Genomic DNA, 25,019 nt, shown 5'->3' on the forward strand with positions numbered 1-25,019 from the left:
ATTTTCAGCTATTTTTTGCTGGGATTGTACATACAAAACATCCTTAATACAGTTTTGACATTTCATTTAGACATACATTTTCGATTATTATACGAGTGTAGAAAGCGAGTAGTAGACAACCACCGAAAGGAAGTAGATTGGATGTTATGACGAGATGTCTCGGGCATATCGCGCCAAGCGACCGACAATCACAAGCGATGAAGGGCGAGACTTAATTAGCCGTTTGCGTCGCGTAATTACGACATTTTCGATTCCGTCACGAGCGAAATGGCCTTCCTCCCTTCTTCCGTCAAGTCTAGCCGTCCCTTTATGCCCTCCCTCGATATCCCGTCCGTCATCTATTACCTTGAGCAGTCTTTAGGAGGAAACGCGAGGCGCCGCGATGTACATCAAAAGCACAATATTACCATCGTAGAAACACTTTTACAGACGATGATTCCGTCAATGCCCTATCCGAATAAGTCATGAAACGCGACCGCCCGAAAACGATTAGCTTCGATTGTTCAAAGCCCGAATATTGAGAAGCAAAACGCTGCTTAAGCGGAAGTTAACTAAACTGAACGGCGAACTCTTACACGATTACAACGCTCTCACCTAATCCTCATCCCGTATCAAAGAATGCCATTTATTAATTAAGCAATTAAAGTCAGTTTTTATAGTTCGACAGTGTTTTATAGTACACAATCATGAAAGCTACTGTTTTATGCATAAAAGCTATAAAACTTTTATAAGAAGTTAATATTTGTACAAGTTGACAGCTCTGACGCCATGTTTATTTAAGAAGTCAATAAATAAAAATATAATTTTATACTTATTTTCTTTCTCAATATAAAATCTCATACTGTATAGAGTTTTCACGTGTTTTCACTTAAATTCTGGAGAAGAATTTTTAATTCTATACAGGCAATAAAAAATGGCACATTTTCGAAAATTACGGCGTTTTTGTCGATAAAACAGACGACTTTAAGATCCTCTTAAGTGCAATAAAGCATCAATGGTGCGAATTAAGGACGCCAATCATCGATCATGGAATATAATTCGGATATACAATCTTAATAATTCGCGATCCTTATTCGAGATGCAGCCGCAAGTCGCAAGTGTCATTGCATGCGACACGACCGATCAGTGAATCTTAAAGAATTGACGAGCGTCATTAAGATTTCGCGCTGGTTGGAACGTCGAAACGCTCCTTTTAGGCGTGTTTATTAACGCGTCTGTTAGCACCCGTCCATGGGGCCTCTCTTTCGCTCGATTAGCCGACCGTATAATTATCGCCTCTTCGCATCCTTCCTTCTGGCGCTTTTCTTCGTTACATCTTATCTTGGCCTGTCGCCGCACGCGTCCGAGAAAACGCGAACGAACACTCGAACGTAATGCGAGGTGCTGAAGGTGCTGAAAAGGTCTGGCTGTCGAGTGCTTATTCAGTGCTGGAAAAAATAAACATCGATGCGAATAGGATAATAATACATAAATAATTTGTTTTGCAATAAATATAATAAGATGCTTTAAAAGTATCCATATAAAGTAGAGCAAAAAGTACCTATTTTTTATATAATATTAGTAAGCATAAAATCTTATCGTAAAATACATGATTCATTCAAGCATTTAAATCTGATACTTAAAATACAAAAAATTATGATAAAAATAACAATTACATAATAATCTTAGAATTTCTAGTTATAATTATAGTTTCATATAACAAAAAAATGCAATATTGTATAAAATATGGAAATAATATAATTATTATAAGAATAAAGTTATAGCAACATATAATAATTAATATTTATAGCAATATATAATAATTAATATTTATTAATTTTACATTTATATTATATTTATTAATTATTATATTTATATTATATTTATTATTATAATTATTATATTTATATTTATTAATTTATATATATTAATTAATTAATCATTAATAGCAATATATAATAATTAAACGTAAATTATGCAACATTCCATTTCTAGTTAACTTTATCCTATTGAGATTCTTGTCTATCCGTTAACCATTTGCGACCAGGACGTGTAATAACTTTTTCAAACGATTTCTAATCTTTGATCCTTTATAACATCTCGCAGAATTCGCCTTCGCGCTGATTTCACGACGACTCTTAATCATCCGCGCGTTGGATCGCGCGTAAAGGATTTATGCTCACAATTTGCGCGAGAATCGCAACCTCGTAATGCAACTCGCTGCACGAGACGGAGAGACAGAGAGAGAAAAGAGCCTTTCGCGTGCGATTCCGCAACTCGCAGCGCGATAAAGCGACCGGCTTTTCTTCTGCGTCGCGACCGCGAGATAGAAGCCATTAATGTAAGTCACCTGTTACAAGACGCGCGGAATTAAGCGCGGTAAATTATATGTTGTGTCACGTCGCACACGCGCTCGTATTCCCTATCTTGCCGTAATCGCGGAGAAGTTATCGAGTACGCAACGATCGTAATGAACCTCCTCTGGCTGTCGCGTCCTTCTAGTTTATTATCATCGCGACGCGCCTCGTTTCTCCATTATCTATCAAGATCATTCTTGTGGAAAATTAAACGATTATGCATGAAAGAAAATAATTGCACGGGATAAAAAGAAATGTCGTAGATATTTTATCTATCACTCTGAACAGAACTTGATGTCTCTTAATCATATTCGTGATTTTACGTTCTTATATTATTATTATTATTATTATTATTATTTCTATTTTAGTCATTATACAAGGTGGCCCCGAACGTTCTAGCCAGACATTGAGATCGTATAGGAAATTTAATCTGAAGAAAAAATTTCCTATAAACATGGATCGAAAAATGCTTCCTTAAGAAGTTATCGCACAAAAACCTCTGAAGGAAGAGCAAAAGGTGAAAAGAAAATGAAACTAAATAAATTTCTTGAAAAAAAACGATAAAAATAAAAAATAAAAATCTTTTTCTTTTTTAACTAATATTTTAGTAATAGCACATAATAGTAGAAAATGAATAAAGACGTTTTTCAAGAAATTTATTTAGTTTCATTTTCTTTTTATTTCATTTTCTTTTCACCTTTTGCTCTTCCTTCATCAGAGGTTTTTGAGCGATAACTTCTTAAGGAAGCATTTTTCGACTCATGTTTATAGGAAATTTTTTCTTCAGAATTAAATTTCCTATAAGAAATCCTCCTAAAGTCTGGCTGGAACGTTCGGGGCCACCCTGTATACTCTCTAAGAGTGAATCAGTGAAAATATCATTAATTTAAACAGTAAAATAAGCTTTCACTGAGAATCAATGAGTATTTTACTGATTTTCAGTGGAAACGCTTATTTTTTTGTTATTTTATCTTATATCTCACTGATTATGGTCAGTTAAAATAAAATTCACTGTATAACCAGTAAATTTTACTGTAAAACCGGTAATTGCTAGTTCATTTATCGCTACAATCGCTATCTCTCTCATATTTAGTTTTAGTCAAGAATTATATAAAGTTTGCAAAGATAGATAAAAGCGATAGATAAAATTGCAAGTATTACTTCGATTTAATTTCTGATACAATCTCAATAGAGAGGCTTCAGATATTAAACCGATCTTATAAGTCGGACAAATAAATGTCTGGCGAATTATTCGTTCGTTATCTATTTAAAATAACAAGTTCAATATGCATATAATATAAGTAAAATAAAATTTTTAATATAAATATTTAGTAAATACAAATAAAATTTTTAATTTTATATGAAATAGATAGGAGATGAATTGTAATTTAATATTACTGACATAAACGAAAGAAATATTCCTGATATTGAGAAATATTACTGATTGAAACAGTCAAAATTATTAACTGATTCTTTCAATAAAATATCATATATATGATTTACAGTGTTGTACTTATAACTGCTGTAATCAGTGACTATTTACTATTTTTCAGTGATAATACGCTGATTCACTTTTAGAGAGTATTTTGCTGTTTATATGGTTTTAAAGATCTGTTTATTTTACTGCCTGGATCCTAGCATAAAATTATTTGCCGTCCAAAATTTGACATTTATAGTTCACTATGAGAAAGAAATGAGAATGTAGTTTGCCATATATAAAATATAAAAGTTGGAAGATAGATATTAATCTCTCTTGATTTTTTGCGATTATCTCTGAAAGTTATGTGCATTATACGTTCTAAAGCATGTTTGCCCTTTCTAACGGATGTTGGAATCATTTTTAATCAAGAATCGTCCTTTGCAGAGAATCGGAGATAAAAATAATAACGAAAAGTCTTCAGTTAGTAAAAGAACAAAGATCATGATCGGGAGAGACGAAGAAACATGTAGTAGAACGGAAACAGATCATGGTCGACCGACATATATAAGGTGTCTAGTTTCTACCGCTTTCGAACTGTCAATAAAATCTTGTAAAATTTCAATTTTAATAAAACTTTGCGTAGACCTGAGAAAAATATTCAACAAAAGGATTCAGAAATAATTATTGTCGACAGGAGTGTTAAACTAAATTTAAAAGCATACATATATATTTCAAGCCTTTTTACGCGAGTTATATAATACTGAACTTTTATATAAAATTTATAATTAAAGATATAAAAAATATTAAATAAATGATTTTTGAAAGTATTGAAAAAAAATAATTATTTTAAAAAAACATTTACTTAATTTCTCTACCTCAAAACATACTTGTGTGCCGTATTAAGATTGCAATACACGGATTACACACTTTTTTTCACAGTCAGTCTCGGTAAGAACTGGACACTGTATACAAGACGGCAATCGGAAGAGCAAGAGAGAGCAAGTAAGGTTGAAGAGAGGCTTCGCGGGGATTCTTCCATGCCCTTCGGAAATGTCATATAGCTGTCGGATGCCGCGGAGGCAATATTTCACGCCGGTAGGTCCCCCCGGTCCCCCCTCGCGACTCGTCCCCCCTCTCGTGGGCCTCACCTCCCAGCGTCATCTCCCCCGTCATCGGTACTTTTGAAGGAGTTTTTACGGAGTCTCTCGATCTTTAATCACAGCTCGACCTTCCATTGTCAGTGACGTCACCTCCGACTCCGGGAAGGGTGTTCAGGGGATGCTTTGTGTCGGGCTACGCTGATCCCTCTCCGCGTCATTTGTCTCCGGACGCCTTATTTGTACGCGCGTGCAGAGAGGAAGAGGCAGTAGAAGGAGAAGGAAGATCCGTGATTCTACGCGACGCGACTTTTGCGCGAGAGAAGAGGAGAAAGAGAAGATTTCGTCGCGCATATCGATATGTATATTCCTGCAAGAAAAGCGCGTCAATGCCGAGGACTTTTGCTGAACGAGCGATTTCTCGCCGTCTTACGTACCCTTCTTCCCGCGGTCACCCTTATTCTCTCGACAATTTGCTCCCGCTGGAGTGGATTACAACCACAAATATATATAGTATATACGTATCCTCGGGATTATCCGATCGGCGATCATTTCCATCTCGGTTGTAATATCGGGACATCAGCCCAATCTTATGAATCAAACTATCTGGAAGCTTAAGATCTAGATGCGAGCAAAAATGGTTCTCTCGACTATCTCAAATTTTAAAAATAGAAAATCAAGTATTAATATCAATTAATTAAAAGTCGTTTGTTTCGGAATTACATCAATATCTAATATTTAAAAATGTCGAAAAATTATAAAATAAGGAAAAATAAATTAATTATAATATAAGGAAATCAATTTTTTAAAATTAAAACTAATAGAAAATAATTTCTTTTCAAAATATTATTATATTAATTCAAGAAATAATAAAAAATAAAATAAAATATAAAAAATAAAATAAAATATATAACAAATAAATATAAAAATAAATAATATATAAATAATATGTAAAAAATAAAATATTAAATTGCACATTTTTTAATTCTTCAGGAACTTATAAGATAATTTATAATAATCATATAGACACGCCGCAATTATAACAAAAGTACTAGAATCATAAAGCGGCTGACGACATCAAGTGTGTCCCCGACGAAATTGAGATTAATAAGGCAAGAAACGATGCTGGATCTAGCTGGTACGTACTGGAAAATAGTGGAACTTGAGTGTCTGATATTAGTTTCGAGGAAAAGAACAATGATCGCGTGACAGAAAATGATAAAAAATGCATTAAGAATGTTTTGTACTTATTTTCAAAATATTGAGAATTTAATGAAAATTGTACAGAATATCCTTACATATTTTTAGAATCTTCAGTAGAATTTTTAAATCGATTCATTAAAGCGTTCACAAGTTATAAGGATTTTAATTTGCATCGAATTAACATGTGTTCTTATGGGAAATATAAATTATTAATGATCAAATGTAATTGAATCTGGTTATACATTTTTTCTTTCAAATCGACCTACTTCAAATAAAAATACTTATATGTTATGAAAAGCAATAATAAATAATAAAAGATTGTGAAAAATAATAAAAAGAATATAATAAATAATTTTTATAGGCTTGTTAGATACGACATGAATATTTTATCTTTTATCTCCTCAAAGATGAGTAAAATTATTTTAAAGATGTTTTGTACCTATTTTCAAAATATTGAGAATTTAATGAAAATTGTGCAGAATGTCATTACATATGTTTAGAATCTTCAGTACAATTTTTAAATCGATTCACTAAAGCGTTCACAAGTTATAAGGATTTTAATTTGCACCGAATTAACATAAGTTCTTATGGGAAACGTATAATCACGTCGATTTAAATGACAAAAACACATGGAAATAATATTCAGAATTTGTTTAAAATTTGCAAAAGTTTAGATACAGAGGAAATATTTGATCAAATAATATTATACAAGTACTAACTGGTTAAAAAGATATTAAATATAATTCAATGAAGTTAGCCATGTATCTGTCTCAACGCGAAATTCTCTGTCAAAAGTTAATCATTTCGATTAAAATAATTCGGAATATTTCAGTAAAAACGCAATAAATATTAAAAAATACATCTCTGCACTGTAGCTTAAGATCAAATTGTAATATTCCACGCAATTTCTCATACTGAAACGTACATTAAAAGTGGATATATTCGTCAATATTGATTTTCAGCTACTTTTTGCTAAGATTGTACACACAAAGCATTCTTAAACAGTCGAGAAGAAATGCAAAAAAGGTCAATCCGCAATTTTATCAATTTTACGAACAGCTGATTTGCATTAAATTCCATGTGTCTTTCTATTCGAGATTCTATCTGGCATATCTTGCAAAACCATTGCAAAGTTACCAGTAATTGATTCAATATCACGCTTGCGATACACAAGGCTCGCAATATCGATAAATCGCTGGCCGTCAAATTTCAATCAATCGAAAGCAACGTGGGGGAAGTGAGGGGGTTTCGAGGGCGTACGTCTTCAACGATGACATGTATAAGATGGCAATGGGAGACCCACCGCGGAAGATTGGTCACAATTTACGGTTGATGGTGCTCGGTCAACGAGGCGCCACAGCATTTAGCGGTTAACGCGTGCAACGAGAGAGATAGAAAGAGGAGAAGGACGACACGAGAAGGAAACCAGAGATGCCACTCAGCACGGCATTATTCGAACTGATGTGGTGAATTGGCTCTGACGACATCGTGCAGAGCCAATCCGACAGTTTGTTTATTGGCGTTGGCGGATTCCTCGCGGTCTCTCCCGTTTAATTGAGTGCTCGTCGATCGAGACTGATACGGGTACACAGTAGCTCGCGTTCGGATTTCATCGACCAGCAACATTTACGATGAGGAAAAAAATTCTTCTTTGATTATTTTAACACATTTTCGACAGTTTCTAAACTGAAAAGTTGGACCTTGATGGACCGAAATATTTGTTGAATTTAGGGTTGCACGAGATACCAAGATTAATCTTGATATTGTCTTGTCTTATCTTGAATTTCAAGACAAGATTAAGACAAGATTTTTAATTAGTTATCAAGATAATACCAAGACTAAAACTGTCAAGCTTATTAGTCTTGTCAAGATTATTGGTTCTTAAAAAGACTAAAATATTTATATTTGTAAATGAAAAAAAAATCATTATATACGAATTTTAAAAAATTTTATTTAATAAAAACATTTATATTGATAAATTTAAAAACATTTAATATTAATACAATATACATTTTTATAAATTAGAAATTAAACTCGCAAATTTTAGACATTAAAGAGCATTTCACCCAGGAATTGATGCACATTAGTGCTTTTAAAGATTTACTTTGTAATCTGGTTCTATTTTTTGACATAGTCAGAGTTTCTATTGAGAAAAGTCTTTCTACTGGCATGGACGAGACAGTTGAACTTAAAATGTCTCGAGCCAATTTTGACAATGTGGGATAAATATGAACATGATTTTTTTACCATTCCAAAATATTTATATCTGCACATTCCCTTGGAGCCTGTAAACAGTTATTAATTTCTGTTTTCCATGAAACAGTAAATGTTTTTTTATGTAAATAGACGGCATTTATATCGATTACATAGTAATAATTATAATTAAAATATAATACAATAGTAAGAATTATTTCAAATTATATTTAAAAAATTATGTTAAATATTATTTAAATAATTTTTTAATATTAGATAAAAAATTGTTAATAAAATCGAGACAAGACAATACAAGACAAGATTTTTGCTACCAATATTCACTCAAGGCCAAGACAAGATTTAAATTTTTAAAAATTTTCAATACCAATACAATATTTTTACAAATATTGTCTTGTATTGGGTCTTGTGCAACCTTAGTTGAATTATTTATTTCTTATTTATCCATTAAATCGTGGTTTTAATGATCATCTAGTCCGTAACAATTGTCATATATTATCTTGAGATTTAATGATCATCTAGTCTGTAACAATTGTCATATATTATCTTGAGATTTTATTATCCATAATCTGATATTTTTATAAATGCATTCTTTAATTACATGATGTGACGAGAGAACAACTTATCGAATAATTTATATGAATGACGGATTCGCATGATCAATCTTTCGAAAAAAACAGTTCATGTATATTTATAAATTGATAGTTGCATTATAGTTGCATTAATAATTGTAATAAATAATCGCGGACAAACTGTTTTTTTGAGAAAATTATAATGATAGATCTGTCAAGATCTTGATAAAATTCCCTCGAGTGCTTGGCAATAATATGCAAACAAGTGTGTCGTAAGCACAAATAGCAAAGTATATGAATGAATGGGTGCATTAGATATACTGTGCATTCATATGCGTTAAAATTAAATAAGTGAACCATCATCTATCCAAATTATTAAATATTGTCTTATAATAATAAGTATGAGTTATATTCTTTATCAAATAACTTTATCATAAGTTCGATTTTTTAATGGATTCCGGAAGAAAGATGAAATATTCATCTTCGATAAATATACAATCTTTTTCAATTAGATGAGCATTATCTTTTAATCTAGCTTATCGAATTGATCAATTTAATAAATTTGTGACCAAGTTAATATATAAATAATTTACAATTCATTAATAATTAGCTTTCCACCTCTCAATAAATAGCATAATTTAAACTTGTAATTAAAAAATAATTAAAAATATCGAGATGTGCATCGCTTTATTCTATCTTTCAGAAATATAATTATTATTATCATCATTCGTCACGCGATGTACACATACATGAACAGAGGTAGTTGTAGAATCAATTGTAGAGTTATTCACTGGCAGTGTCCGGTCGTTCACTGCATGTACCTATCTATTCCAATAATTGGCAAACTTTGCGGTTTCGGTCGCGGAGTAATTTCGTTCGTTCCGCACATCGTTTCCGCATCGTCGCCGCGCAGACGTCGTCGCAAACATCGGAAATGCAAATGCGAGAATCGCATTATTTCCCTACGTACGCGTAATAGCCCATTATGCGCACGTGGGCCACGCCACAAAGGAATCCGACGTCTGCGACACGTTTATGTACGCGCCGCGTGTCGTGCCATGCCGTGTCGAGGATCCTGTGTAACGAGAAACGACAATGTATCTCCTCCAGTCGTATAGATCGCAAAAAGAATTCCCGACCCCCTCGGCACACGCCTGGCTTTTCCATCGTCGTACCCCGTCGATTTATTTGCGCGTGGACAGATACGATTCTTCACGCGTGAACACGCCTCTCGATTCGTCCTAGCAATACTCGTTTCACGGAAATAGGCAAATGATGAAACGTGTGGGACGAGCATTTCGAGCTGCTAATCAATGTAATTTAGAATTTCTTTTATAGATAATTGCACAGTGAGAAAAAAATCTGGTTGCATTAATTAGAATTCTGGGAGATTCAACTAGTATGTCTGTTGGAAAATGGACGAACCAGAATTCTTGTAGAAATTATCAGATGATTCTGATTAATTTCTTCCTGTCAAATTTACCAAATTTTCTTGTTAATAATATTAAACTCACCAGCCTAAATCGTTTAACATTTTTCCATCTATTTTCAAAAGTCTGTTTAATATTCCGAATTCCAACAAGATTATTGGATAAATTCAATCCATTATTGAAGAAATTTTTAAATTCAGTTTGTTAGAAATTAAACTGATAAACAGTGCACTGAGAAAAAATCTGATTGCATTAATTAGAATTCTGATAGATTCAACCACTATGTCTATTGGAAAATGGGCGAACCAAAATTCTTATAAGAATTACTAGATGAATCTGATTTCTTTCTGTTAAATTTATCAAATTTTCTGGTTAATAATACTAAACTCACCAGCACTAAGTCGTCTAAAATTTTTTCCATCTAATTTCAAAAGTCTGTTTAATAATCTGAATAAAATTGTTGGATAAATTCAATCCAGATTGTTGAATAAATTATTTTAAATTTAGTTTGTTAGAAATGAAACTGATAAACAGTGCACTGAGAAAAAATCTGGTTGCATTAATTAGAATTTTGGTAGATTCGACCAATATGTCTGTTGGAAAATGAAACGAACCAAAATTCTTACAAGAATTACCAGATGAATCTGATTAATTTCTTTCTGTTAAATTTATCAAATTTTCTGGTTAATAATACTAAACTCACCAGCACCAAATCGTTTAAAATTTTTCCATCTAATTTTAAAAGTCTGTTTAATATTCTGAATTCCAACAAGATTATTGGATAAATTCAATCCAGATTATTGAATAAATTATTTTAAATTTAGTTTGTTAGAAATTAAACTGATAAAACAGTGATGCAAGAAGAGGATGCAACTTAAACACACACAATCAGAGAGCTAGCGCCCTCTTTCTGACATTACTGCTCGTAAGAGAAAAAAAATATACCTTTAATACTAGTTAATACTAGTTCTTTATATATATTTCGTGGCAAATATTGAATACGAATTAAGTTAAGAGTGACTCGCCGTCTAGAGGCAAACAAAGAAGTTAATGCGTAACAAGATATTTTATTCAACCGGAAAATATTAACCAGATCCTTATAGTAAAATCTATTAAATGTTCTAGTTATAAAAAGTTAAATCTTATCATGATAACTAGAAATTCTTGTTTGATTTAACCAAAATGCCTTCAATCATATACGTATTGTTTGGTACAATTAAACGTTTTTTCTCAGTGCATGATCCAGATTAAGAAATTTTACCTAGATTAGAATTGGATTTAGACTGAGGTATTATTTTCGTTGTACACCCGATATACTTGGGCAAACACACACGATTTCTTTTTCCCTCTGTAGGAATAAGAGACTGAATTTTCAACAATGGCGCAGTTTCACGAATAGCATCGAAGAGCAGATGGCCCAGGTGATTAGTCTGACATTTGCACTATCTCCCTATCTGCTTGGCACATGCATTTCAATGTGGATTTTCGTTTCATTTGCCTAAAGGCGACATTTTACTGCAACTTTATGAGGGCCTTAATTTTCAAAATTTAGAATTTGTAGTATGATTCAAGTGATAATCTGTCAACATTGATCCCTAAATTGTTCTTATTCGCATAATAAAATTCAAAATTGCTAACAATCATATTTTAAGAATTTGTCAACCAGCCGATCATAATTAATTAAATTCTCCCTAATAGAAGATAAACAATCGAATAAGTCGCGCTTGAAGCTGACCAAAATAAGAATATTCCTACATTTTTTCTCATTAGACTTATTTAATTAGAACGTTAATAATGCCGAAGAATTTAATTCTAAAGAAATGTGTAAAATCACGTAGCCAATCTTGACAGGCACGATTATGCAGATAAATTCGATGCAGCGCATAAAAACCACCATTTCATGATTGCCTTCGCAAAAACACTTCCGCTCGATTTCCGTCCGTTCGCCCATCATCTTTGCGGTAGGTTACGTTTAATTTCTTCTTTTTTTTTTCTCATCCTCTCGCCTCTGCTTCCGTTCCCTCATAGGCCGTTCTATCCTACATCGCTAGAGAGGAACTCTCCGGCTCGCTAATCATGCCTTGGCTAATGGGCAACAACGATAATTAGTCCGATAATAAAGCATAGACGCTTCTTCTTTGCGCGTAGATTAAACGGCAACAGTTATCGCCTGCCGCGCGTATCGAGAAACGCGTCTCGCCAAATGAAGAGAACGTTCGGAGCGGAAAAACAGAGATTTTCTACCATCGTCCGCGAACACGAGCGAGAGATTAAGGTCAAGGCACGTGAAAATGTGCTAAGTTTCTTATGACATATACCTGCAGGCTAGTTCAATGTTCACCGACATTAATAATTTTGCTTCAGAACTTTGATTCATCTTTTTGCTTCAGTTTCTTTTCAATAATATCTCACGGCTATGTTTCTGTTTTTGTCTATTTATTTATAACATCTCAAGTTCAGTATAATATAAGATATATCGTAATAAAAAAAATATAAATCTAATTATAATTCTTGGACGATCAAACATTGAAGATTAATCAAAGATATTTTATTAATATCATATCACGTGGAAGCTGAAGAGGATGCTTATTATTAGAAGTTACTAACCGCACTGAGAAAAAATCTCGTTGCATTAATTAGAATTCTAGTAGATTCAACTAGTATGTCTGTTGAAAAATGGACGAATCAGAATTCTTGTAGAAATTTCCAGATGAATATGATTAATTTCTTCCTGTTAAATTTACCAAATTTTCTCGTTAATAATACTAAACTCACCAGCACCAAGTCGTCTAAAATTTTTTCCATCTAATTTCAAAAATCTGTTTAATATTCTGAATTCCAACAGGATTATTGAATAAATTCAATTCAGATTATTGAATAAATTATTTTAAATTCAGTTTGTTAGAAATTAATGACTGATGAACAGAGAAAAAAATCTGGTTGCATTAATTAGGATTTTAGTAGATTCAACTAGTATGTCTGAAAATGGACGAACTAGAATTCTTGTAGAAATTACCAGATGATTCCGATTAATTTCTTCTTGTTAAATTTATCAAATTTTCTTGTTAATAATACTAAACTTATTATACTGAAAAAAATATCCGATGAAAAGGTAACGAACGGATATTACCGATCATTTTAATCGGATATCTGATCGGAAAGTTCCGAATTTTGAACTTTCTGATCAGATATCCGATCGATCGATATTTTCTGATTGGATATCTGACCGGTTTCTTTTTTTTCCGATTAAAGTGATCGGTATAATATCCGTTCGTTACCTTTTCACCGGATATTTTTCTCAGTGCACCAAGTCGTCTAAAATTTCTTCTATCTAATTTCAAAAGTTTAATATTCTAATTCCAACAAAATTATTGGATAAATTCAATCCAGATTATTGAAGAAATTATTTTAAATTCACTTTGTTAAAAATTAAACTGATAAACAATGATGCAAGAAGAAAATGCAGCTCAAACACATAATCAGAGAGCTAGCGTCCTCTTTCTGACACTTCTGCTCATAAGAAAAAAAAATATACTTTAGATTTAATGTTAATACTAGTTCTTTATCTATATTTCATGGCAAATATTGAATATGAGTTAAGGATGTTTTGTACGTACAATCCCAGAAAAAAATAGCTGAAAATCAATGTTGACGAATATATCCACTTTTGATGTATTTTGAGTAAGAAATTGTGTAGAATTACGATTTGATCTTAGCTACAGTGCAGAGATGTATTTTTTAATATTTATTGCGTTTTTACTGAAATATTCCTAATTGTGTTAATCGAAATGATTAACTTTTGGCAGAGAATTTCGCCTTGTGACAGATACATGGCTAACTTTATTGAATTATATTTAATATCTTTTTAACCAGTTAGTACTTGTATAATATTATTTGATCAAATATTTCCTCTGTATCTAAATTTTTGCAAATTTTAAACAAATTCTGAATATTATTTCCATGTGTTTTTGTTATTTGAATCGACGTGGTTATATGTTTTCCATAAGAACACAAGTTAATTCGATGCAAATTAAAATCCTTATAACTTTTGAACGCTTTAGTTAATCGATTTAAAAATTGTACTGAAGATTCTAAACATATGTAAGGACATTCTATACAATTTTCATTAAATTCTCAATATTTTGAAAATAAGTATAAAACTTCTTTAAATTAATGGTGGCTCGCTGCCTAACGACAAGGAAAAAGGTTAATGTAACAAGAAATTTTATAGATTCAACCAAAATACTAACCAAATCCTTATAGTAAAATCTATTAAACCTATAAAATATCTTATCATGATAACTAGAAATTCTTGTTTTTAACCAAAATGCCTTCAATTATATACGTCTTGTTGGTGTAATCAAACTATTTTTCTCAGTGCGATAATCAAAAATAATAATTTCTCTTATAAATACAATGTAACTAAACATCCTTGCTCTTCATTTTTTCTTGCAGACGCTTGCGGTCTTTCAGACGTGGCGCACATCGAGTCTCTCCAGGAGAAGTCGCAATGCGCGCTAGAAGAGTACTGCCGGACCCAGTATCCGAATCAGCCGACGAGGTTCGGCAAGTTGCTGCTACGACTACCATCCCTGCGGACGGTCTCGTCGCAGGTGATCGAGCAGCTCTTCTTCGTGCGGCTGGTAGGTAAGACGCCGATCGAGACGCTCATCAGGGACATGCTGCTGAGCGGCAACAGCTTCAACTGGCCCTACATGCCGTCTACAATGTGACACTCTATCTGGCGGCAGCTAGCTTCCGCATAATATTACAGCTCGAGCGGTGACGTCCCGGCGCCCTTCGACGATCCACAGGCCCGACTCGCGCGCGAGTAGAGATGATCGAACGACGCTGCGAATCCTGACTTTGATCACTCTATCGTTGGTCGAGATTGAAGAGATTGCAAATCTGCGAGGTTCGCAAACGTTACTAATCCGGTTACGTATTCGTGATATTCCAACTTTGACCGCGAACTCTCGTTGTGTCTGTTGTACTCACGTTTCGTTAATTCGGTGAGAAATCGTGACATCCAGTCAGGACTAAGGGCTTTTGTACGCGAAACGAAGAATGAAGAAGGAAGGATCACGAAAGGAGAAAAAAGAGAGAGAGACACTCGGGGGAATTAAGCGCAGTCATTAATGAAGTTCGACCGAGGATGGTAGAATAATGCGCGAGAGAAGGGTAGACGGACGGAGATGTCGTCTTGTTCTCGAGATAAGGGGTCTCGGAGACGGGTAGGGAAAAGTGAGAAGGAAAGAATACGGAGGAAAGGCGTAATAAAGACGTTGCTCATTCAGAGAATCATGGAGGCGCCGAGTAGCCCGACAGCGTCCAGGAACGTCCACTGGGCGTTAAAACTTGGTGCTCGCTAAAGTGGTCGAGGGAGAGATTTTCTACGTGTAAGGAGCTTGTTAGTTGTTGCGTGCGCGTGTGCGTGAGTGAGAGGGTGAAAGAGAGCGAGTGAGAGAGAGAGAGAGAGAGCCAGAGAGAGAGAGAGAGAGAGAGAGAGAGAGAGAGAGAGAGATCGAAAGAGGTAAAGAAAAGATAGAGGAAGAGAGGGGAAATAGATAGATAGATAAGTGTTTTGTTATATAGCAAGGAATATGAAGTCGAAGGAAGAGAGGGAGGAAGAAGGGAGACGAACGTGGCGTGAAGAAGTCATAAATTAGCATTTATAATCAACGATGGGGGGAGAGAGAGCTGACGGATCTCCCATCGCTATCTCGAATCAATCTTCGCGTCGAGTACTCGCTATTAGTCGAGTCATGCCATAGGCCTTAGTCATTCGTCTTGACGCCTCTTCTACGAGGCTGCACTCTCCAAGTCCCGTAGCCCGTGAAACATTCTTTCGGAAATATCCCTTTCGGTCGGGGACGACGCTAACTCTTGCACGTGCATCGCAGATCCCACGACACTTTCGTCGCTTTCGTCGAACTCTTTTGTGACTTTCGAGAATTATAGCAGGCAAGTTTTGCTTGGTTCTTCTTTATTCTTAAATTATGTACGTGGGAGTCTTTCTTAGAATTCCAAATATTTGATTTTTTTTTTTTTATTATTTATATCAATCTTTTCCCCGATTATTATGCGCTTTAAAGTGACAATTCTCATTTTTCGTGAGAAAGATATCGCTGAACAGTTTTTGTAGAATTCTAATATTTTAATAATAAATGAAATGTGATAATCTAAAAATTATCTATACCCCCATATGTATCTCTTTTATTGAAATTTTATTATTGATTAAGTTGACAAAAAATTATTTTTTAAATTAGCGTACTAATGTTTAATATACGAAAATGATTTTGGACGTCGGCTATTGAGAATTATTCGTTTTCTTTCCTCGATATTTTGCGTCCCTTTCCTTTTTATATCCGCTCACGATTGAATACGTGTACACGATGTAATCCCATCACTCTTATATTATTGTGATAAGCCATTTATTGTACTTTGGGAGTTCCTCGAGCGATTCATATCGTTTTATTCTTAAAAGTGAAACTCTTGCAAAGGCCACGGTACACGGTACGTTATCGAAGTTTATACATATATCTCTCTCTATTTAAAGATAAATATATTGTACAAATTCTCTCTCTTACTTATAGTACTTAGATAGGATCGAGGAGAATCGGGCTTCATCGGCATACCCGGTATTTTAGCGCGAATCGACTTTATTGATATAAAAGAAAACAATTGTTTATTGTAAGTATATATAGAATGTAAAGAACTAGGCGTTTGCGTTTTTAAGGCGTGAAATTCACGAGGAAGGAAACTTACGAGATCCGTGCGGAATAAATTAACCTTTGCGTTCGCGGTGATACATTTGTAGCGGCGGCGTTTTGCGCGAGTAGCGTTTAATGCGGACGATAATGTTTACTTGTATATCGTACTAGGCTTACGGCGGTAATTTCGTTCGTCTCGTTTTAACGCGATCATCTTCGAGGAGAAAGTTTCGAGAGAGGAAAGCAACGAGCGACAGCGAGACCCCACACGCGACGCTCAATTTGAATGACAATATCGCGCGATATCACACATATACATACATACACATACACACACGAAAATAGCCAATATTATATAGCTTGTAAATATGATATTTTTACCTTGGGTTACTTAAAAGCGTGTACGTGACGAAATAACTCGAGAGTGCGAGAGTCGTCTCTGTATGCCAGTGCCATTCGCGTCATCGCGTTGCAATTAATCCCGATCGATACTCGGGGCCCGGTGGAGGCGAAAATGCCCACCAGGTTTCCAGAGGAAACACGCCGCGAAGAGGTAAGTCGAGGCTATTTTGTTGCATCGAGATGGTCTACATGAGCCCTCTTCAGTGTTTGCTGGTATCTAGATAAAATTATCTAGATAATCATCTAGATAAAGAAATGGATCATCTTTAACTAGATGAAGAAATACAAAGTATCTTTATCTTTACCTTAGATGAAAAATATATGTCGTCTTATCTAAAAATTGTCTAAGATGACGTTTTCATTATGCAAAGAAGTTTTCCGGGCAAGCTTCTAAAAATCTATCTAAAATATCTAAAATATATTTTTTGTATTATTATTATTAGTATATTATAAATATATTATTATTGTATTATTAATATATTATAAATATATTATAAATATAAATTAATAAATAAATATTTGTCATATCATTTATATACCTTTTTACTATTATTTAAATATTCTTTAGGAAAAGAGAAGGAATATGTGTTTATGATTTTAATATCCCATTTATAATCTGCATCACATTTTTTACAAATATTTAGTCTTTACAAATATTTAGTCTTCTAAAATAAACAAAAATATCTAGATAATTATCTAGATTATCGCAATAATATCTCATCTTTCACCTAGATTAAGTAAAAGCAAAATCATCTTGATCTCATCTAAGATAAATTACGGATTTTTATCTTTCTTTATCTAGATAATTTTGAAATTATCTACAGCAAACACTGGCCCTCTTCCGATCGCGAGTAAACTGCGCTAAAATTTATATTGTTACTATTTGCAAAGTCACACGTCGAGTTATGAAATCGTGATTGTTGATAGCTAAAAAAACTTCAACGAGATGATACGAGAAGATTTGTTGGATTGTATAAAAAAAAAGAGCGACAGTTTGACTCGTTCCCCTCCGGTTTATAATACGTTATTAGACACAAATTTGTTTAAGTTGAATGTGTACAACGAAAATGGTAAAAATATAGAATTAATATGTACGAATAATATATTTAAGTTATACTCATAGCATCATGTAAAATGCTATTAAAATTTCGGCTCGAGAGAATCCTAAAAATATAAATTATTAATTATTAATTTTATTTTATATTAATATATTTATTTTTTTTTAATTATATAAATTGTATATTATTATTTGTTATTTTTGTAATTAAATTAATGTAACTTTTAAAAAAGAATTTTTATGTCTTGCGATACTTTCGGTAAATCCACTATTATTAATTTTTGAGGCAAAATTAATGTAATATGATTAATATAAATATATGATAATGTTTCTTTTTTAATCTTTCCAAAGATATTTTATGAAACTTATTATTTTTTATTATTCTACGTATATGAGAATAAGTAGAAAACACACATTTTTCCGAACCTCTTGACTTAACTCGAGAAATATTTGAGTTTGGGATGGAACGAGTTAAAGTCGGAACACAATGATGCGAGATATATCGAGATATATTTTTTATTAAAATATGAAGAATATTCGATATTGTTCGTGTATGCGTCGTTTGGAGTTTTCAATAAATAAAGATAAAAGTAACTATGAGTTGAATATATACGAACGGCGCGGCGAGATGTGCATGTGTATTTCAATGTGTGTACGTTCGTGTGCGTGTTTTATGCGTATGGAAAAATAAGCGAGTGAAAAAAGAATGAGCGTGTGAGAGAAAAAGAGAGAGGTCGCAAAATAATGTGATATATGTATGTCAAAATTAAAATCCGATTTTTCGAAAAACGGTGCTTTTTCTATCTTATAAATATTGTACAATATATTGTATACACAACTCGGCGCGTTGTATAGGGTTGTTTAATGATATTAAGAAGAAATATTTGAATACTACGTTATAGTAAAAATGTGGCAATGTCGAGCTAGTTACTTAGTGGAACACTTTTTTTTAAGGGTATATGGGATATTTCTAATATTTTTAAGCAGCGGTCATTCCTTACAGGAAATTCTGCGATTGGGTTTCCTCGAGCGGGATCCAGTCAAAATTGGTTTGTTCGCGCGAATATGTGTGAGTATTTATGTATTCCAAAATTAGTGTACACTTTAATAATTTTCTTGAAATAGATATGACATTATCTTCACTAATTTATTGTTTTTTGAGTTCCATGACCGAACTTTACACTTCATGTATAATTCAATATAGAGAGTTCCGTCTTTTTTCTTATTGAAATCCAGAGATACTGAAAATTCTAAGCACAACTTTTTTAAAAAAAATCATGTTTTATTTTAGAAAAATAAAAAATACGAGATACAAAAAAATATATCGATTCGAAACAAAAGACGATAACTATTATATCGAGTACTTAAATATTTAGTGCCGAGTAATATGTAATATCACATTTATTTGTCTTCGTTTTTTAGTTTTTTATTTTTCAATTCTGATTGCTAGAATATACCGAAGAAATCTTTTTTAATTAAATAAATCAATTAATGGACAACTAGTGTTATAAATTATCTTTTCCCTAATGAAAAAAAGAATTCAACATTTTATGCTAACTTTTTAAAATAATAATCAAGATTAATAACATATATTCTAAAATAATTATGCAGAATATTACATATCGAACTTTTATTTTTATTTATTTAAATCGCTATTCCAAGAATTAAAATTCAAGTATAACATCCTTTTAGGTATGCATAAATTTTTTTGATATCGCATTCGCGCGACGTGGATCCCTCTCGAGGTTCTCGCCGATGAAGATGCGGTTGCTCACGAAACTCAAAAATGTATTATATCGACAAATGTACGTACGTCGGGGCGCGAATGACGTTCTTATACATATTATGTATAAAGTCGTGAACATTTTTGTATAAAAAAACGTGTAAATAATTAATATATATAAATATAAATATAAAGAATATACAAAAATATGAATGCATATATAAATATATAAATATGAAAATATATGAATATAAATATATATATATAAATAAATAAAATGCAAAGATATATATATATATATATATATATATATATATATAGACACACACACATACATATTGTATTGTCGCGTAGGATATTACTACGACAAGTAATAAAAGCATTATTGATGATGTAACCAGTGTCGAGACGCATAACGGCGATATGTACGAGTTGTAGATGTAACGCGACTGGTCTTTTTTGCAGATGTTATAATAAGAAAATATCACGTTACACAACAAAATATAACCGGTGTACTCATTATTCTGACCCTTGTGTACGTAGCACTTATGAGGACGCAGACCTCGGATCTGCAATTTTCATCACGTACGGTGGCGAAACTAAATTGCAGATACATTGTTCAAGCTTTCGAACATAGTTAATCATAATTAATGTAATATTATATTTTTCCAGTAAAATATTCACAGACTAATTATTTTTTTTATAAATGCAGTCGATAATTTATGTCAATGTTTCTTATCCTCGTTTAAATTTGTTTTTAGTTTGAAAATTTATAATTTCTATGGAAATTATAATTAATCTACAGTTTTAATATTTATTTGTTTGACAAAGGAGAGCATCACGCTGATTAGAAACAAATGTAAGTATTAAATTATTAAATATATCTCGTATAAATAATAAAAAGATTATTATTCTATAAAATTTCCTTTTTTCATATAAAAAAAATATTTCACAATTTTTTTATTTTAAACTCTCGATAAACTGTCAAAGTTTTATCTGATTATTTACACTCACAATTTATCTACTTAATTATATATGATATGATGTGATTTTCATCATATGATTTTTTACATTGGATTCTCAAGATTAATTTTAACGCGGTGCTAGGATTGCACGAGATACCAAGATTAGTCTTGATATTGTCTTGTCTTGTCTTGAATTTCAAGACAAGATCAAGATAAGATTTTTAATTAGTTATCAAGACAATACTAAAACTAAGACTGTCAAGATTATTAGTCTTGTCAAGAATATTGGTTCCCAAAAAAACTAAAATATTTATATTTGTAAATAAAAAAAAATCACTATATACGAATTTTAAAAAATTTTGTTCAATAAAAACATTTATATTAATAAATTTAAAAACATTTAATATTAATACAATATAACATTTTTATAAATTAGAAATCAAACTCGCAAATTTTAGACATTAAAGAGTATTTCACCCAGAAATTGATGCACATTAGTGCTTTTAAAGATTTACTTTGTAATCTGGTTTTATTTTTTGACATAGTCAGAGTTCCTATTGAGAAAAGTCTTTGTACTGGCACGGACGAGGCAGTTGAACATAAAATGTCTCGAGCCAATTTTGACAATGTGGGATAAATATGAACATGATTTTTTTACCATTCCAAAATATTTATATCTGCACAATCCCTTGGAGCCTGTAAATAGTTATTAATTTCTGTTTTCCATGAAACAGTAAATGTTTTTTTATGTAAATAGACGGCATTTATATCGATTACATAGTAATAATTATAATTAAAATATAATACAATAGTAACAATTATTTTAAATTATATTACAAAAATTATGTTAAATATTATTTAAATAATTTTTTAATATTAGATAAAAAATTGTTAATAAAATCGAGCCAAGACAATACAAGACGAGATTTTTGCTACCAATATTCATTCAAGACCAAGACAAGATTTAAATTTTTGAAAATTTTCAATACCAATACTTTTACCAATATTTTTACGAATATTATCTTGTCTTGGGTCTTGTGCAACCCTACGCGGTGCAAAGTAAGAATTTATAAAATGTTAAAAGTCCAGAGAGAAAGAGAAAGAGAAGAGGAAAGCGAGAGGAAGCTTGGGATACGCGGAGGGGAGAGGAGCAGCGAGAAGAAAGGCAACGGGAAGTGGAAAAAGGAGAAAAGGATTTGCGGAGTGCCTTCGCCGTCGAGAGGCCGCCGAGAGGTCGCGATCGCAGACAGAAGCATCGCCGTCTCACGTCGGCCAGAAATCACTCGCGCGCGGATCCGGGGAAAATTCGCCCGCCAATTGTTTATATTGAAATACGCTCGTGCAGGAATGCACGGCGGGGCACGATAAGTGCGCCGGGGTATTCAAGAATGAGGGATGAGAACGGGGGAAGGGGATCGAGGTGCGTGCCGTTCGCGTGGTATTCGAAAAAGAAGCCGAGAGCGCAGCATCCGCTTTTTTTCGCTCGCCAAATTCTTCGCCTTCGTCCTACTGGCGCGACGAAAGTGGACGAGAACGACCCCCTATTTCAGGATAGAATCCTCGCGCGACTCTTCGAATGTCCACGACATCATCACGTTGAACGCAAAATGCGCAGTCTATATTTGACTATTGAAATGTATCTTAATCGAGAGTAACATTATATGAAATAGTATGCTATTTTATGTGTAATGAGACTCTTAAAAAAGAAATATGATGATGGAAGGAACATAATTTTATTTCAGAGCAAATAATTTTATTAATAATAATTATTATATAATATTTATTATATAATAATTATTAATTATTAATTATTATTATATAATTATTATATAAAAATAATTATATTAAATAATAATAATTATATAATTAAATAATAATAATATAATAATAATTTTCGATAATAATAATTTTCTTATGTAATATGAAAAATAATAGATTAATCTAATATTGGTTTCGAGTTTCGCATTTTTTTAAATATAATATAAAATATATAATTATTATCATATATAATTATTATATAAAATTTATAATTATTATATAATTATTATATAAAAATTATATTAAATAATAATAATTATATAATTAAATAATAATAATGTAATAATAATTTTCTTATGAAATAATAATTTTCGATAATAATATGAAATAATAATTTTCGATAATAATAATTTTCTTATGCAATATGAAAAATAATAGATTAATCTAATATTGGTTTCAAGTTTCGCATTTTTAAAAATATAATATAAAATATATAATTATTATATAAAAATAATTATATTAAATAATAATAATTATATAATTAAATAAATAATAATAATAATATAATAATAATTTTCTTGTGCAATATGAAATAATAATTTTCGATAAGAATAATTTTCTTATGCAATGTGAAAAATAATAGATTAATCTAATCTATTGGTTTCGAGTTTCGCATTTTTAAAAATAAATCAGAAACAGTAGTTCGAGAGTAGAATAAAAAATAATTGACGGACAAATCTTTCCTGATATTCCCGACACATAGTAATAGATAACAAACGAGGTGACGTAATGCAGCGTTCATGCATCGAGAATTAACGACAAATCAAGTCGAATAGAGCTTCTGAAGCGTCCTTTCCACGAGAAGAGACGTCCTGTCGGAGTCTATGGAGGCATACATAAATCCCGAATAAATCATGGAGCGGACGGTTTGGACTCTCGTTGGGACGCATGAACGGAAAGGCAAAAACGATGGCTCGGTTCGGGTTTACAAACGAACGCTCTGGTAATCTTATGGCAACGTGTCGCGCCGAATGCTTAGGATTTCGATAAATCTAGGAAGTCGGGAACGGACAGAATCGGAGATGACCTGGAAGCCGTCGTAAAAGACGTTTTCCAGGACACGTAAGACAGAAGTCCCTGCTCTTTAAAAGCAATCTTGTTTATGAAGGATATAAAGATTTGTAAAAAATTATCTCGCAAATTATTCGAACGAAACGATTCGCAAATTATATATTTTAAATGATAATCATAAAAATTTTAAATTTTGATAAAATGTCAAACAAAACTTATCTATGTTAATCTATATTTAATTGTATTAATATATATTCAAACTTAATATTGACCTGATTATTATTTTATAAATATACTCAGATACATATCAATATTAATATATCTTTAAATATATTTTTGAATAATTTATACGTATTTATTTCTGTCTACATGTTATTCACATAAATATTAATTTTATATTCTTAAGGATATATTGGATATATTACAATCAATGAGATCGCCATGAATTTTTAATTTAACATTCTTAATAACATTCTAAATCGTCATGAATTATTTCAAATTTTTTTATTTGCTCCTTTAAAAGTTATTAATTTTTGAATTTTGCGATTTTAACATAGGATCTTATGTAAACGTTCAAGAGACAGGTAATAAATTATTCACAAACTATAAAGAAACAATGATAAAAATTTCATTTTATAATATTATATTCTTCATACATGTAAAAATGTTCTCACAAAGTTTTAAACGATTTACTTGCTCGTTTTGAAATTATTATTAAAAAATAACTGTGATTATCGGTTTGGCGCAATATTGATGATAAAACGTGGCAACATTTTCTTGAAAATTAAGACCTATTTATATTAAAGAATACTTTGAAATATGATTTCGTGATTTTTAAAAAATTTTTGATTAATTAGAATTCGTATTCTGCCCAACTTTAATTTTTTGATACTTTGGATTAACTTTTGAGACAGACGGTCCGTCCAATACATCCTTAAATATATTTCTTCTTTTCTTTTAATAAAAATTACATAAACAAATACATCTCGAATAATATCTTGTGAACCCTAAAGATAAAAATAAAGTAAGCTGAGAAAGAGACGGCAAGAGAATGATAAAGG

At 31.9% G+C, this 25,019-nt stretch overlaps 1 protein-coding gene across 2 annotated transcripts in view; it reads left to right on the plus strand.

The window, feature by feature from the left end:
- LOC105255912 (steroid receptor seven-up, isoforms B/C) overlaps positions 1 to 16,455 on the plus strand; it is a 186,641-nt gene extending 170,186 nt beyond the window's left edge. The window contains exon 4 of one of the 2 annotated variants that reach the window (XM_025413234.1): positions 14,725 to 16,455. In XM_025413234.1, coding sequence (XP_025269019.1) covers positions 14,725 to 15,002 — 278 coding nt within the window. In that variant the 3' untranslated portion in view covers positions 15,003 to 16,455. The remainder of the gene's footprint in view (positions 1 to 14,724) is intronic. The other variant, XM_025413235.1, reaches the window with a different exon arrangement.
- Positions 16,456 to 25,019: the final 8,564 nt, after the last annotated feature.

The sequence above is a fragment of the Camponotus floridanus genome, unplaced genomic scaffold, assembly GCF_003227725.1.
Source record: "Camponotus floridanus strain SB8 unplaced genomic scaffold, Cflo_v7.5 scaffold63, whole genome shotgun sequence".
Lineage (NCBI taxonomy): Eukaryota > Metazoa > Arthropoda > Insecta > Hymenoptera > Formicidae > Camponotus > Camponotus floridanus.